Raw genomic sequence first — 14,434 nt, 5'->3', positions numbered from 1 at the left:
GGCTCTGGCCACATCTCTGCCACTGCCACGTGAGCTCGTAGACACTGGGAACTGACAGTGATCACAGATCACTGCCGCAGTCTTCCAGCCCTGTCATTCCAGCACCGAGGGGCTGTGCCTCAGCAGCCAAGAGCAAAGGAGCAGAAATGAGACAGAGTAGGTGAGCAGAGGACAAGGAAATGGCCAGGTCAGTCTGGGAAGAACTCGTAGATCCCCGGACTGGAACGCCCCCTGTGCCCGCTACAGCAGGAAGACCTGCAGAGCAGGAGCCAGCAGCAGGCTCCACGGGGGCTGACCACCCAGCTTTTTCCAAAGTCACGGCCTCGTCCCTGCAGAAGTCCCACCAGGACTCCCAAATTTCATACTAAGCATTCGGTGTGACTTTGGGAAAGATGCTCACCCTGTCTGAGCCTTTATACAATTAGGACATTCATTCACAAACCAACTATATGGACCATCCCAAGCACAGTGGACTGCCAATGCGACAGAGAGTGGGGGCTACACAGCAGGTGGAATGGCAGGGCAGCCTTACCTGTTTGAAGAGCCAACCTGCTTTGGTGACAGGTGCATTGGGGTTCCGCTTCATGGAATGCGAGCGCTTGCCAAAGGCGATGGCTTTGCGGGATGCTCGAGTGGCCTAGGGAGGAGAGAGGAAGACGGCTTCACTTCCTTCCTTTCCTCTTTCACTGTCCTGCTAGGAGCTGTATCTCTAGCTGGCCTCCTCCTACTAACAGGCCCTGGTGTGAATTCTGGGTCTGTTGTTATTAAGTCAAGGTTAATTCTTCTCAGCTCTAAAGTGGGTCTCAAAGTAATAGTCCTACCTTGTCCTTTAGATACTTTCTTTCTTTAGAGGAGATTTCGCTCCTGTCCTTCCTTCCCTTTCTCTCCTTCCTCCCTACCTCTTCCACAAGCTTTCTGGACCCACTGACCAAGTCCTCCCAGAACCCTCACTGCCTCGTGCATGACTCACTGCAGAGCTGGGAGACAGTGCTCCCCAGGTCCTCAGCCCCCCATTCTGATGACAACCCATCTTCCTTGAAACATCAGTGCCTGACGCTCCCTGTTTACTTCCTTATCACCCCAGATTTTAGATCTCTCTTTCAGAGTCCAAGGATTTGGGTAACTCCCTCCTCATTCTCAGTCTTGCAATCACTGCAGGAAATGTCATTCTTCTCAGGAGGCCCCAGAAATGCCCTGATTTCTTACTACCTTGTACTTGTCCACTTCCAACCCTCCCCCATGCCAGCTGCTCCCTCAGACTGCACTGTAGACCCCGTCAGCACCCAAGATGCTTTGCCACCCACATCTTCAATTATACTGGTCCCAGTGTGTGTGTGTGTGTGTGTGTGTGTGTGTGTGTGTGTGTGTGTGTGTGTGTGTGTGTGTGTGTGTGTGTGTGTGTGTGTTCCTAGAGCTTGAACTCAGGGCCTGGGTACTGTTCCTGAACTTCGTTGCATAACGCTAGCACTCTGCCACCTGTGCAGCAGTTCCACTTGTAACTGTTTGGAGGTTAGTTGGAGGTAAGTGTCTCATGGACTTCCTTGTCTGGACTATTTCAGCTCTCAGCCTCCTGAAGTAGCTAGGATTGTGGGTGTGGAACACCTGCACCCAGCTCTCTGGTTCCATTTCTGATCACAGTACTCATCCTCTGGCTTCCTTCCTCCACTGCTCAACAGCACCAGCTCTTCTACTTCACTGAGACCCACCAGCTCCTCAAGCCTCTCCGACCTCCACCCCCCTTTCTGTCCTGGAAGCCTCATCTACTTTCTGATTTTAGCTATTTCTCTCCCAAGCCATATTAAAAAAAAAATCCCACCTGTTGTCTTTTGACTTAATCTTTTCTGAAAGTCAATATTTCAAATTAATTAAATTATCTACTCTCCCTGGATGCACAACTAGATTATGGAGAAAAACATATATATATATATATACACTGCATGCAGATGAGGTCATCATAAACCCATGGTGCTCAAAAGAATCCCAGGTGGCACCTCCTCCCCCCCTCCTCCAGCCTCCACCCCTCTGCCCTCCCACTGCAGACCTAACTCTCCCCACAGAGGAAATTGGAGTTACCCGACACAGAGGACACGTGCTTCCTCAATTTCACACCCTTTCACCCAGAAAATGACTGCCTTCTCCACTGCCCTTGCCTCCTTCCCTCCAAGGTCAAAAGAAGAAGTGTCTGCCTCCTTCCCAGGAGCACTAGTGCTCCTGTTTCCCCCCCTTTCCCCCCCCCCCAGACTGCTCTGGTATGGGCTCCTCTCATCTGTCTTGGGTGGGTTCTTCTCCCCCTCGGCCAGCAGGCTCCCAGCTCTCCACTCGGTGTGTCTCCCACTCCCACACACCCCGGAGTCGCTTTGAACCACATCTTCTGTCCGTTATAAGGCATGGCCCCTCCCTGCCCGCCTGTCTCCAGGTTTAGGCCCTGGGAAGAGCCCATCTTCCCTCCTCTCAGGACTCTGAAACCACCTCTACTTCTTTCTGAAATGGCCCCTCCACTGCGTTCAATTAAGGCTGGTCAGCCCTTGGCTACTCTAAACCCCTGGCCAGTGCTAATTGTCCTGCCTGAGGCTCTTTTTTGTCCCCACCCCACTAATGTTTTCCTTTTAGTCTTCTGTCTCCCTGACTGCTCCCTCTCTGTCTCCCTTTGTTCTAAGGGTTGGGGGACCTGCCAAACTTTTGTTGTTTTGTTTATTACTTATCACACCTGAATAAGCTCACCGAGACCATCGCTTCAACTACCAGCCACATGACAAAGATTCTCCAACCCAAGTTTAAGACCTTTCTCCTGGCTCTAGTGCATTTTATAACCAGATGTCTGACCAGGATTAGGTAAGGGAAATGCCAAACTCATTCTAACCAAGTCTCTTTGTTCTATGTTCTTCATCCTAGTGAACCGGGCTAAGATCCATCCATCCACCCACAGCTCATATCAGAAATCTGAGTGGTCTCCTATTCCGCCTTCCCTTCTGCTACTCCTCTTCTTTAGGAAGTATTGAGACTTGACCTCAGGGCCTTGTGCTTACTAGTAGACACTCTTGCACTTGACCTATGCCCTAGCCCAGTGGGTCTTTTGGGGGGAGTACTTTGCAGTGGAGGGACAGGGCCTGTACAGGCGAGACAAGAGCTCCACTGCTGAGTCAAACCCCCAGCCTCAATCTATCTACATTTTTTGTTTTTTTTGTGTTGGTCCTGGGCTTGAACTCAGGACCTGGGCACTGTCCCTGAGCTTTTAAGGATCTCATAGATCTTTCTGCCCAAGCTGGCTTCAAACTTCAATCCTCAAAGCTTAGCCTCCTGAGTAGCTAGGATTATAGGTGTGAGCCACTGATGCCCAGCTTTTATTTAGTTATTTAGTTAGTTTTGCTACAACACTGCAGATTGAATGCAGGACCTCATGCTTGGAGGTAGATGCTTTACACCTGAGTCACACCTCCAGTCCTTTTTGTGCGGGTAATTGTTATTCCCAGACCAATTCTCACCTGTGCTTCCACAGGTCACTGGGCACAACAGGTGTGCGCCACTGCACTCTGCCTGGTCCTCCCCTCACAGGTGGGGCGACACTTTGGCCTGTGTGCCAGAATGGAGCTCCTCAACCTAGCCAGGGCTTCTAGAAGCACATCTTCTTCCGTAAGAATCTCAACTCTCCTCAGTAATGGGAGCTAGTAAGAAATTTTCAGCACGAGAGTGACACGATTATATTGTGTTTTAGGGAGAAAAAAACCCTAACTTATTGCCCAGGATAAATGACAAGAAGAGATGGGGATCTAAAATAATGGAAGGAAAGAACAGATTGGAGCCTTCTTAAGAAAATAGACTCAGCCAGTGCCAGTGGCTCACATCTGTGAGGCTCAACCCAGCAGGCTGAGATCTGAGGATTGTGATTTGAAGCCAGCCTGGGCAGAAAAGTCCATGGGACTCTTGCCTCCAAAAAAATGGTAGTAGAGCCGTGGCTCAAGTGATAGAGCTCTAACCGTAAGCAAAAACACCAAGGGACAGTACCTAGGCCCTGAGTTCAAGCCCTAGTACCAGAACCAACCAAACAAAAAAGAACCCCCAACAATTATTTTTGGGAATCTTTCAAAGTTCAGAAAAATAGGGATAATATGACAACCATTCCCTTTACATTGTGTCTCCCTAATAAGGCAAGGCACCGACACTAAGATGCCCTTTGAGGTCCTCCTGGTCCTGCTCCCCTTCTCTTCCTGAGTTGTGACCACTGACCGTTCAACATTAACCTCTCCGTCCATGGTTATGAACCTGAACATCAGACGCCTCTCCTGATTCGTGCTTGTGGGTTTTACATCATGATATAATTTTCATATTCTACAACTTGAAGAATCACATTTCTGAGACATATCCCTGTTCATGTTGGGTTCTGGAGAACACTCCGTTATATGCATAGAGGGTCTATGGTCACATAGTAGTCTGTGAGGATCATACTTTCGACTCTGCAGTATTTCTACATCTCCTCTCCCACCCCTTCTTTAGCCCTCTCAGCCCTGTCCTCTGACCCATCACATCTTTCACTCTGACGGCCCTTGGCACCGTCTCCAAACCCGAAGCGCTTGTGCTCGTTCAGCCTTGGCCTTGCGGGCCTGTGCGCCACCCTCCACTGCAGTACTCCCTCCCGCCTCCCCCCTCTCTGACTTCCAGTCACCATTTCCTTCACAGGAGCTTCTTTTGCTCTCCCCCACCCCCTGCCCCATCAGTGGGTCTCAGTGAGAGTGGGGTGACTTTGTCTCCAGGGGACAACGTTTGACAATGTCTGGAGGCAGTTTTGGGGCTGAGAGGTTCTAGTGGCTGAGGTGAGGCTCCCTGCTCAGCATCCCGCAATGCACAGGACAGTCCCACACAGCCACACCAAGGGCGGTTCAGCCCCAACGCTCACAAGGCCCGTGTTATCTGATGGGCCTTCTACAAAGGCTCAAGCTTCTTTCTGGGCGGCCTTTCCCTGCCGGTTGGAGCCTGTGGAAGGAGCTGGGCGGTTAAGTATTTCCTAGGAGTTTTTGAGATCCCACAAAGCATGCTGAGGGCATTTCCACAAGTCCAGCTGGACTTACCCGGATGTTGGGCCGCTCGGGAGGGACTTCGGACACCATGCTGTGGTTGGAAAGGTCGCTGTTGGTGGTAGCAGGGCGTTTCCCACCTGTTTTATTGGACATGTCCAAGGCCGATCTGATTTCAAGTTGACCAGAAGAAAGAGACTAGTCAGAGCCAGCGAGCAAAGAGAAACACCACCCCTCTTCTCCACCCTGCCCCCGCTGACCAAGAGTCAGCACAAAGTTATCCTCTAGGTGGTCATGAAATGTCATCTCAGCACTTCCCCTGGCTCTCTTGGATCGTATGCCAGTCATCCTGGGCTGTTTCTTCTTTCTTTCCTAATAATTTCTTTTAAAAATATAGACCCTGAAACTCCAAAACTCCTTTTTTTTTTTTTTGTTTGTGCTAGTGCTGGGACTTGAACTCAGGACATGGGCACTGCCCCTTAGTGTTTTCACTACTTACTTGAACCTCAGCTCTACTCCGAGAGACAAGAGTCTCAACATGAACTTTCCTGCTTAGGCTGGCTTTGAACTGCGATCCTTAGATCTCAGCCTCCTAGGTAGCTACAATTACAGGTGTGAGCCACTGGCACCTGGCTCAGCCCTCTTTTTCTCCCCCATTTTGAAGGCCCAATGAATGGCTCAGTGGCTGTAAGAGTCCCCTCATTATCTCTGTCTTTTCTTCCTTTCACTAGTGAGCCAGGACCCACGGAGAGAGGACAGAGCACGGAGGAGCAGCGCTGATTTTGTCAGATCCCTCCAGGACGGTGGTCATACGGGACAGAAAGGGCAAACTCACGTTTTCAAGTCAAACTTTTTGTTCTCCTCTGGGACCTGGCCAGTCACTGGGTGTCGAAATGTGTTCCGTCTTTCATTGTGGCTGTAGAGGGGGAAGAAAGAGGGCGGAGCTGCAATACGGATGCAGACATCAGAAATACGGGCCAGGAGGGAGACGGGCCCTGGGTTAGGGGCAGAGGACCACGGAAGGAAGGAGCTGGACCTGTCCTGCGGGAAGAGGGAGCTGGGGCTGGGGCTGCGGGAGTTGAGATGAAGCCAGTCCCCTTCCACTGTCCGTGGTGACCATCTGCTAGAGATGCCAGGGCTGGAGATTCGGCTAAGCCATACTGAACTCCTTCGGGGGTCACTTGAGGAGTGGGGAGCAGGGTGAGGCGGGGAGTTCCCACTGCCGATTCAAGAGGGTCCTGCGTGGCAAGTGCTCTCACTCTCTCTCTCTCTCTCTCTCTCTCTCTCTCTCTCTCTCTCTGAGATAGTGCCTGCCAGAGCTCTATATTACAAAAAAAAAAAAAAGAAAGAAAGAAAAAGCAAACACGCTTCTTCTTTATTTGCTGAAAGAAAACTCTCCTCTGACCTTGGACTTTTTCTCTTTTGCTTTATGCTCCATCTCTCTTGCTCTAAATGAAACGAGAGGCCCAGAAACTCCATTTCTTGAGCATCGGGTGCAGCTTGGCCACACTCTACTCCAGGGTCTTCTGTCTAAAGGCCACTGAAGTCGCCGAGACCGCCGCAGGCACCGGGCATCAAGGTCAGTGCTGGCCAAACAGTTGGATCTAATTAAGGGCCATGGCTGAGGGCAGGGCGTGGTGCTGGAAGGACAACCTGCCAGGAAGCCTGGAGGAGCAAGACCCAGGGGCGGGGTGTACTTGAGGCAGATGGGGGTACAGGCGGCTCTTCTGGCTGAAGGTCAAGCTAGTTCCCTGGTGGGCTCTCAGGGGTCATGGGAGGAAGGGGATGGAGAACTTCCAGGACTGGAGGAGGGATGGGGGGGGGGGGGGCGGTGGTCTAAATCACCAATGCAGCCATGAGCCATGGACTCTGTAAGCAGGGACCACTTGGCATGGAGCATGGCCGTGTCCAGCCCAGGGAGACGGGTTCTTCCCCCACCCCTCCTGAGGAACACTGTGAGCCCCTAATGTCGGCTTTGGTGGCCTGGAAGAGCAAGCACAGAGTCTGCTGGGGCTGGGGGGTGGGGCACCCTCCCTGCAAGAGTCACAGCTCAGTCTGACCCTGCACAGGTCAGTGCCGGTGCCAGAGGAAAGGCGCTTCCCTTGGCCCCTTTGTCTGCATGGGAGAAATAGAATAAACTGCTGGGTACCCTCTTTCAATAGCCTGGGACACCTCCCAGCCCTTGGGCTATCTAAAGATATTATCAAAGGCTGGTTTTGGGGCTTTTTTTTCCCCTGCTTCTAAACCACTGCTGTTCAGATCTAAGCCAAAGCCATGGTGGAGACACAGACGCAGCAGGCAGTGGCCAAGCCTCTATGGAAACTGGAACTTGCCAGCCAGAGCCCTAGATCCATAGTCTCTCCTCCCTCCCAGGTCCAGAACGAGGCTCCCCTCAGTTTAACCACAGGAGATCTTTGCAGGGGAGGGTAGGTGTCTCCTGTTAGCCTCGTCCCTGGTTTTGCCCCCCACTTCTCAGTGCTGGGGAGCAGCAAGCAGTCTGGGACAATGAAAGTCCTTGAGATGTCAAGTTCTCTGCTCTTGTCCAATGGTGCGGGGTGTCTGCCCTTCCCGTCCCTCTCCCCACCACCCCGCCCCTCTGCTCTGCATGTTTCTGGCAGTAACTACTGGGAACTTCCTACAGGCAGTGGTACGGACGCACAAGGGGAAGCCTGTGGTTTGCCGTCAGTCTCTTGGAGTCTTCCAGGGCATGGCACATTTTTTGCCTGCCCCTGGAGCCTCCTACCCAGCAGCCCCTACAAAATGACGTCCTCTCCCCATCCCGGCGCTACCAATTTCAAAACAGCTTCCCCTTCCCAGACACTGCAATGCAGCAACCATTGACCTAACTATGCTCTCCTCCCGGGTCATCGTCATCAGACCCCCCACCGCCAAGCCCCCAGATCCAACCTGGCCTGCTCTCATTTCACTGGGTGCACGGGTCCGTGTGGGAAATCCCTACCTGACCCGACGATCAGCCCGAAACTTCAGCATCTTTTTGGCAGCTCAGAGGACCCGCCAGCCACCCTGCTGCTACCATCCCTCTGAGAAGTCAGTCCTTCAGTCCAACCCAAAACACCGTGGCAGAGCTGCAAGGTGAGCGATGCCAGAGACTGGCACCCGAGCCCAGGGAGGGAGCGGTCCCCGGGTGGCGGGAGCGGCACCCAGGTGCCTTAGTGGCTCTCAGTCTTCCTAGCATTCGGTCAGAATGCTACCGGCCAGAGGGCTGGAGGCGGAATGAGCGAGAAGGGAGGGTGTCTTCCCAATTCAGGTTCCCAAGGGGGGGGGGGTGAAGAAACGAGAGACAGGCATGCAAGGAGCAGGTGCTGGGCTTCCAGGTAGTCCAGCCTCACTGAGCTAAGGACACGGAGTGGCTGGGCAGGCTGCATTCCCATCTGCACGGCAGAAACTCCTGCCAGCCCGACCTGCAGGGAGACGGGGCTCCTGCCGCTCCAGCTCTCAATCCAGACACAGGCTCTCGAGTTGAAACTCAACCCTTCAGAGCCCGTGGACACAGGGTTAAACAAAGCTCCAGGTCTGTTCTTAGTGCTGCCGAGGCAGAGATGCTCAGATGAACTGGGCAGTGTCCCCGGCTCTTCTCAGCCTCCCCACCCTCTTTCCATCCCCACAGGGGCACAATGCCCAAAGGGTCTCCGTGAATGCCCGGCCACTCAGACCCAGTGCCTTTGCCCTCCACGCGTGCTGGTCCAGCAGGCAAGGAGCTGGACGAAAAGCTCAAGCAGGTCTGGACAGAGATGTCGTGGAGCCCCTGCTGAGGGCAAAGATCAGGCTCTTGCTCAGACGAAAGAGGAGGAAAGCGTTCGCTCATGGCAGCAAGTGAGACTGGAGAGGGGGTCACTGTGTTTATTGCTACACATCTTCCCAGATGCGAGATGGTGAAGTCCAGCTGGTGATCGTGAGCTCTCAGGAGCAAGGAGGTTCACATCGATGTGAATGCCCCCAAGTCTCCAGAGCCCGAGGCTGACCAACTCGCTCCCTTTCCTAATGTCCTCTGCCGTCGCAGGATCCTTGGTCGGGAGGCCTCCTGAAGGTCACCTTCTCCACGCCCTTGCCTCCAAGCCCGCCTGCCCTCTATGCATCCTCCGTGGAGTGTCTCGAGCGTTTGTAAATGGTTCCAACTAATGAGGAGGCCCCAGCTGCACCGTCATCTTACCACACCATGCTCACAGCTTACAGTTGAACTCTGGCTTTCTAGATTCTTTCACCTTGTACTTCACATGACAGATTTCCTTTCTGACCTACGTGCATGTGTCTCTTCAGCATTCTGTTGACATCACAGTCTGTTGCTATGGCAATGCTGTGGTATCACAACAGACACTGAAAGGGAAGGACTAATCTAATTTTCGGAGATGCAGGACAGAACTTGGTCAGGGAGCAATGCAATCAGTAAATGGAAAAGCAAATGGACAACATTATGATTTAACTCATGAAGAGACAAAGCTGGGGGTCAAGAGCTGCTGCTATTTAAACAGCTAATCCTCAACGCAAAAGGTCGATACAGTCACCCATTTAGCAGGACTTTTATAAATGATTCACCCCGGCGACAGGAGGCCTCGTTTTCAGCTCCCATCTGTCCCTAATTCGGTTACTGTGGATTATGGAGTGGGCCGCGCCGTGGTTATAGAGGTGCTGAGCTCTCTTTTAATGCTGGTTGGCATCCCTGTCTGTGCATAGTAGGTGCTCAATAAATACGGGTCGAATGCATGCATGGATGAGTGAGAGAAATACTCCCAGCTTTCATGTAATTTTCAGCCATCTGCATTTGGAGTTTGACATTCGATTACCAAGGGCTTCCCTGTCTTAGCTTTCTCTTAAAATTAATTACTTCCTCTCCATGGGAGCAGTTCTGTTCCTGCCCTCTCGCCCCCTCACTCCGCTTCCCTGACGGCTCCTCCATGAATATATAGGTTGGCTTTGATCCATCTTCATTAGGAGGGGAGAAAATTAAACTTATCTGCACAGGAGAAGGAGGCATGGGGGTGCACTGGGAAAATGACTTTTCTTCTTCTAAGAGGCAAAAATATCCCCCTTTGCTTCCAGCGGAGCTTAGGGACCTCCCACAACCCTTGCTTAAATTGTGAGTTAAATTACTTTTCTTATGCCCAGAGAAGGCATCGCCAGGGAGTAGCAAAGGGAAGCTGGGATCCCCAGCATACAAAACACAGGGCTGGCGTTCCTTGCTTGCACCACTGGACCTCATAGAACAGCACATTTTCATGTTAGGTTAGACATCAAGATGAACTTACCAGGAACAAACCATGTTAAGAAAGGAGACAAGGAAAGGTACTTAGTTTTTCACTCTCTTCTTTCTTTGCTTGGGGATGTCAAAAGGCTTCTATTTCTTAAGGGCAAATGACTATGAATATAGACCCAGATGGACCTCTCAAACTTCTACTCCCAAAGGCGGAGGAGACTCGGGCAGTTGGGATTTGTGGTGCAGGTAGGAGCCTCCCTAAGCCCTGGGTCACCGTGGGGTGGCCTCGCTGGCAGTGCCCCCAGCAGGAAGAGGACTGGCCCTCACGGCGGGATACTGCGCCAATTACCAATGTGGTTTCATTTCTTTGGCCCTTTGATTTTTTTTTGTGTGTGTGTGTAAACGAAGCACCTTCTAATTCTATGGAGGAATAGCTGCAAACTTTCAGCATGTGAAACATTTTGTGCACATCAAGGAGAATCAGGAAATACACCTGGTGCGGGAGCCAGGAGACGAGCACCGGGGGCTTCAGTGGGCTGTGGTGGTGTCCGGGGCCGGGTGGTGCACGACTGCCAAGGCCAACCGATCCCGGGGGCGGGGGGGAGACAGCCCCACGATCCGGAGGGCATTCCTGTGGTCAAGACATCCCTGGCACCCACGTGGCGTGTACCTGGCACTTCACAGGAGCAGCCAAAAGGCCAGGCACTGGCGGCTCACACCTACAATCCTAGCTGCTCAGGAGGCTGAGGTCTGAGGGTCCTGCGGAAGCCACCCCAGACAGACACAGCTTTACGATTCTTATCTCCAATGAACCAGCAAGAAGCAAGAAGTGGAGTTGTGGCTCCAGTGGCAGAGTGTCTGCTGGTGTGGAAAAGCTCAGGGTTGGTGCCCAGGCCCTGAGTTCAAGCCCCAGGACCAGTGTGAGTACGTGCACGTGTGCCCGCATATGCACGCACAGAGTAGCGAAAGGAATCTGAGTCTTAAGGACCCTTTGCAAGCAAGCGTGTTTCTACACGTGCACACATTTGCGCATGCCCACTGGTCCCCTCTGGCAGGGGGGTGCCCTGGGCTCCCACGGTAATAAATATTCACTCCATGCCTTCCTCCCCTTGGGCCCCACTTGGTTATCTGCCCTCTACCAAGCTGCTTCATTTTCATGGCTCCTGAGAATCTGCTGACAGAGAATTAGCCCTGGCCCCGCTGAGGACGCCCTGGCTTCTGGCTTTACAGCTCATTAGGTGGAGAGGACGGAGGAGAGAAGGGGGGGGTGGTTGCTGGTGGCCCAACCCTCCACTCCCCTCTCTCCAGCCTGCAGATTCCACACAGAACGGAGGAGGAGAGGGCAGGGCAGGCTTGGCTCCTGCTTTCTGCTTTCCCCCCTCTGGATCTCATCATCATTGTCAAGGAGCCTTATCTACTCCAGCATTCTGTCCCAATTAAAAATTAGCTTGGTTTACATTTCCAATCATCTCAATGTGCAGCATCCTGGAAGCTTCCCCAGTCATCCCAGGAGAAGTAGATGTTCCTAGCCACAGGCTCCCCACCGAAGCTCCTCTGGCTCCCCACCCTCTGCTGCCATGCAGACAAACATCGCAGCGTGTTTTCAGGTGGGAACTTCGCGTACAGCCTGCAGCCCACAGTTCGGGGCCTGCGGACCGGGACTCTCTCCAGGCGGGTACTTGCTCTCTCCTCCTCTGACCCTGCACACCACCCTCCCACCCCTGTTATTTCCACAATGACAAGGCTAGAATGTCCTCCAGCAAGTCTGGAGCACTCTTAAGTGCCAGGCCTCCGGCTGAGTGTCCAGGAGACAGGTTGTGGGTTCTCCTGCTCCTGCTCCCCTCCGCCTACCCCAGAGCCCCCCGTTCCATGGTGAAGGGTTACATACACACAGCTTCCCTGGTCAGGAATGCCAGGGGGTCCCCACCTGAGCTCAGCCCCTTGGACATGGGGCAAGGAGAGATGCAGAGATTCCGGCCTCCTCCCTTCCTGCCCATGCAGCGGCCATCTGCAGGCTCTCACTGGGGAAATCTCCATCCGGGAGGCCAGGGCTGGGCAGGCGGGCAGGGGAGGAGGAGAGAGTGAGAAATGGATGTCCTGCAGAGGCTTCCTCCTGATCTGTGACCATGCCTTGAGTTAACTTATCTTTTAAACTGTAGGGCGATAGGTGCTCACAGCACAGCCATGCCAGTGTTCTACTCTGAAACTCCTCCCTGCAACCTGGCGGCGAGCCGCCCTGCTGGGCCTTCTGTGCCCTCACGCCTCTCTCGGACCCAGAGACAAAAGGGTTAAATCTGGGCCATATTGCCAGCCTTCTTTCTGACTAATAAATTATTGAACACCATTTGCCAGGGTGGCCTGACTATAACTGCCTTAACACCATTATCCCATCCAAGAAGAACTGCGGCCCTAGGATCCAGGGCCACGACAAGCACAACAGGACTGCGTCCCCCCCACCCCCTCCTGTTCCTCCAGCTCCCCGCTGACCTGCCACCCGTCCAGCTGAGGGGACAAGGACAGCAGAGGAGGAGCTGCCATCAGCCCCTGCTCTCCACTTCCCTTACCAGGCAGGGAGAGGCCACAAAAGCAGAGCTCCTATCCGTCCTCTCCCCTGCCAGTCTCCCAGGTGCCTTGTCCTGACAGTTGGCAGCAGGCAAAGGACCTGCGGGGTGAGAGGGCAGGACGATAACTAATACGCCTCCATGCCCCCAGCTCTGGCTTGAATCCCTGTCCTTCTGAGACTTGGGTGGCCCAGCGGTCCACGTCCAGGTCTAAGGTCACTGAAGCCATTCCTGCATTCCTAGCTCAGCAGATCTAGGCCTGGTGTCCCGCCTGCCCCACAGGAAGGAATTTGACCAAGTAAGTGTGTGGGGAGTGATGATGCTGGACTGTGATTTCTCCTTCCCCATTCTCAAAAGCAACCCAAGCCGCCTTCTTTCCAAAGCAGCAGTTTGAGAATCAAGCTGTTAAATGCCTGTATTGCTTCAGTCTAACAATAAAACGAAGGGACTAAGTGATGACTTGCGTAGTAGACAACATAAACGTCCCACCAGAACACATACCATAAGAAAGCAGTGCCGCTCTGAAGGAGGGTAGAACAAAGAGGAATAAAACTCCCAACGTCTCTGGTCCCTACACTGGAAGGAAGGGAGGAAGGGAAGGTCTGTGCGCTACAGGTCTGGCGACTGTGTGTGACGTGAGCTATGGATCCCCATAAACAAAGTCTGACAACAGGTGCCCAGGGCTTCTTGATGGCTGTGCCTGCACTACCCTCCTGTGCAGAACTGAAGCTGTTGGATGGACTGTCCCAGGAACGCATCTTGTACTGCCTTGGCTGGGATGTTGGCCACTGACTGAAGGAAGCGGGAGGCCTTAGCCCCCATCCCCTCTGTCCAGGCCCTGGGCTGACTAGCTGTTTCCATCTGCTTCGTGCCCCCACTCTGCTGGCCAGCAGGACTCTGGTAAGCATCTACAAAGCTGAGGCTTTGTTTAAGGAAGAGCATAGCCATAAATCACCGGGAGCAGGCACGGGGAGCCTGGCCAGCTGCCCCAGCAGGCAGGAGCCCGCCGCCCCTCCGGAGCTGTGTGGGGAGGGGTTACCAGGGCAGGTAGGATGATGGCAGAGTGGTGTGGAAATTAGAGCTGCCCCTCACCTGCCCGAGAGGCCCAGTCTGCCTGGCCCCCAGGAGGGCTCAGCTGCTCTTCTGTCGGAGATGGAGTGCGGGGCAAGCTGGGGGCACAGACGAGCGGTGGGAGATTCTGAGCACCACTTTCTGCCCGGAGTGAGGAGTCCGGGGCTTCCTGTGGACTTTGGGGAGCTTGCCAAGGGCTCAGAGACTGGGGACTCTCTCTAGCTCACTGTCTACTGCAAGGATCCTCTGCAGAAGCCTGAGAAAGAAGGGCCACCCGTGGAAGCTGCTAGAAAACGATCCCTGCTATGGGCTGAGATAATCCTTCCCGGACTCCCCTGACATCCCAGAGAGAAAAATCAAGATCTGGAAAGGGATTCAGAGAACCGAGTAAAGAAACTGCTACATGATGGCCAAGAGCAGTGTGTGGGTTCTTCTAGGGAAAAGGACAGGACTGGTGGTCGCGAGTCAGTCTAAGTGCCTGGCACTGAGTCATTTTTGCCTCTGGGTTTATTTTCCTGTCTGGAATGTGGAGTAATAGAGAGTTGCTGGCAGCATTTAATAAGATCACCTATTGAAAGCAC

General features: G+C 53.3%; 1 protein-coding gene and 1 long non-coding RNA gene across 2 annotated transcripts in view; one reads left to right on the top strand and one right to left on the bottom strand.

The window, feature by feature from the left end:
• The window catches only part of Plekha6 (pleckstrin homology domain containing A6), a 136,837-nt gene that overhangs the window by 36,076 nt on the left and 86,327 nt on the right, over positions 1 to 14,434 (bottom strand). The window contains 3 exon segments of the mRNA XM_048357148.1: positions 533 to 637; positions 5,064 to 5,178; positions 5,845 to 5,925. Coding sequence (XP_048213105.1) covers positions 533 to 637; positions 5,064 to 5,178; positions 5,845 to 5,925 — 301 coding nt within the window.
• Positions 5,843 to 14,434, top strand: part of LOC125359419 — a 56,849-nt gene continuing 48,257 nt past the window's right edge. The window contains exon 1 of the long non-coding RNA XR_007212551.1: positions 5,843 to 5,927. This is a non-coding gene — a long non-coding RNA (uncharacterized LOC125359419). The remainder of the gene's footprint in view (positions 5,928 to 14,434) is intronic.

The sequence above is a fragment of the Perognathus longimembris genome, chromosome 11, assembly GCF_023159225.1.
Source record: "Perognathus longimembris pacificus isolate PPM17 chromosome 11, ASM2315922v1, whole genome shotgun sequence".
In the NCBI taxonomy this organism is placed as follows: domain Eukaryota; kingdom Metazoa; phylum Chordata; class Mammalia; order Rodentia; family Heteromyidae; genus Perognathus; species Perognathus longimembris.
Note: the sequence above shows the minus strand (reverse complement) of the source record. Positions and strands in the feature narration are given on the sequence as shown.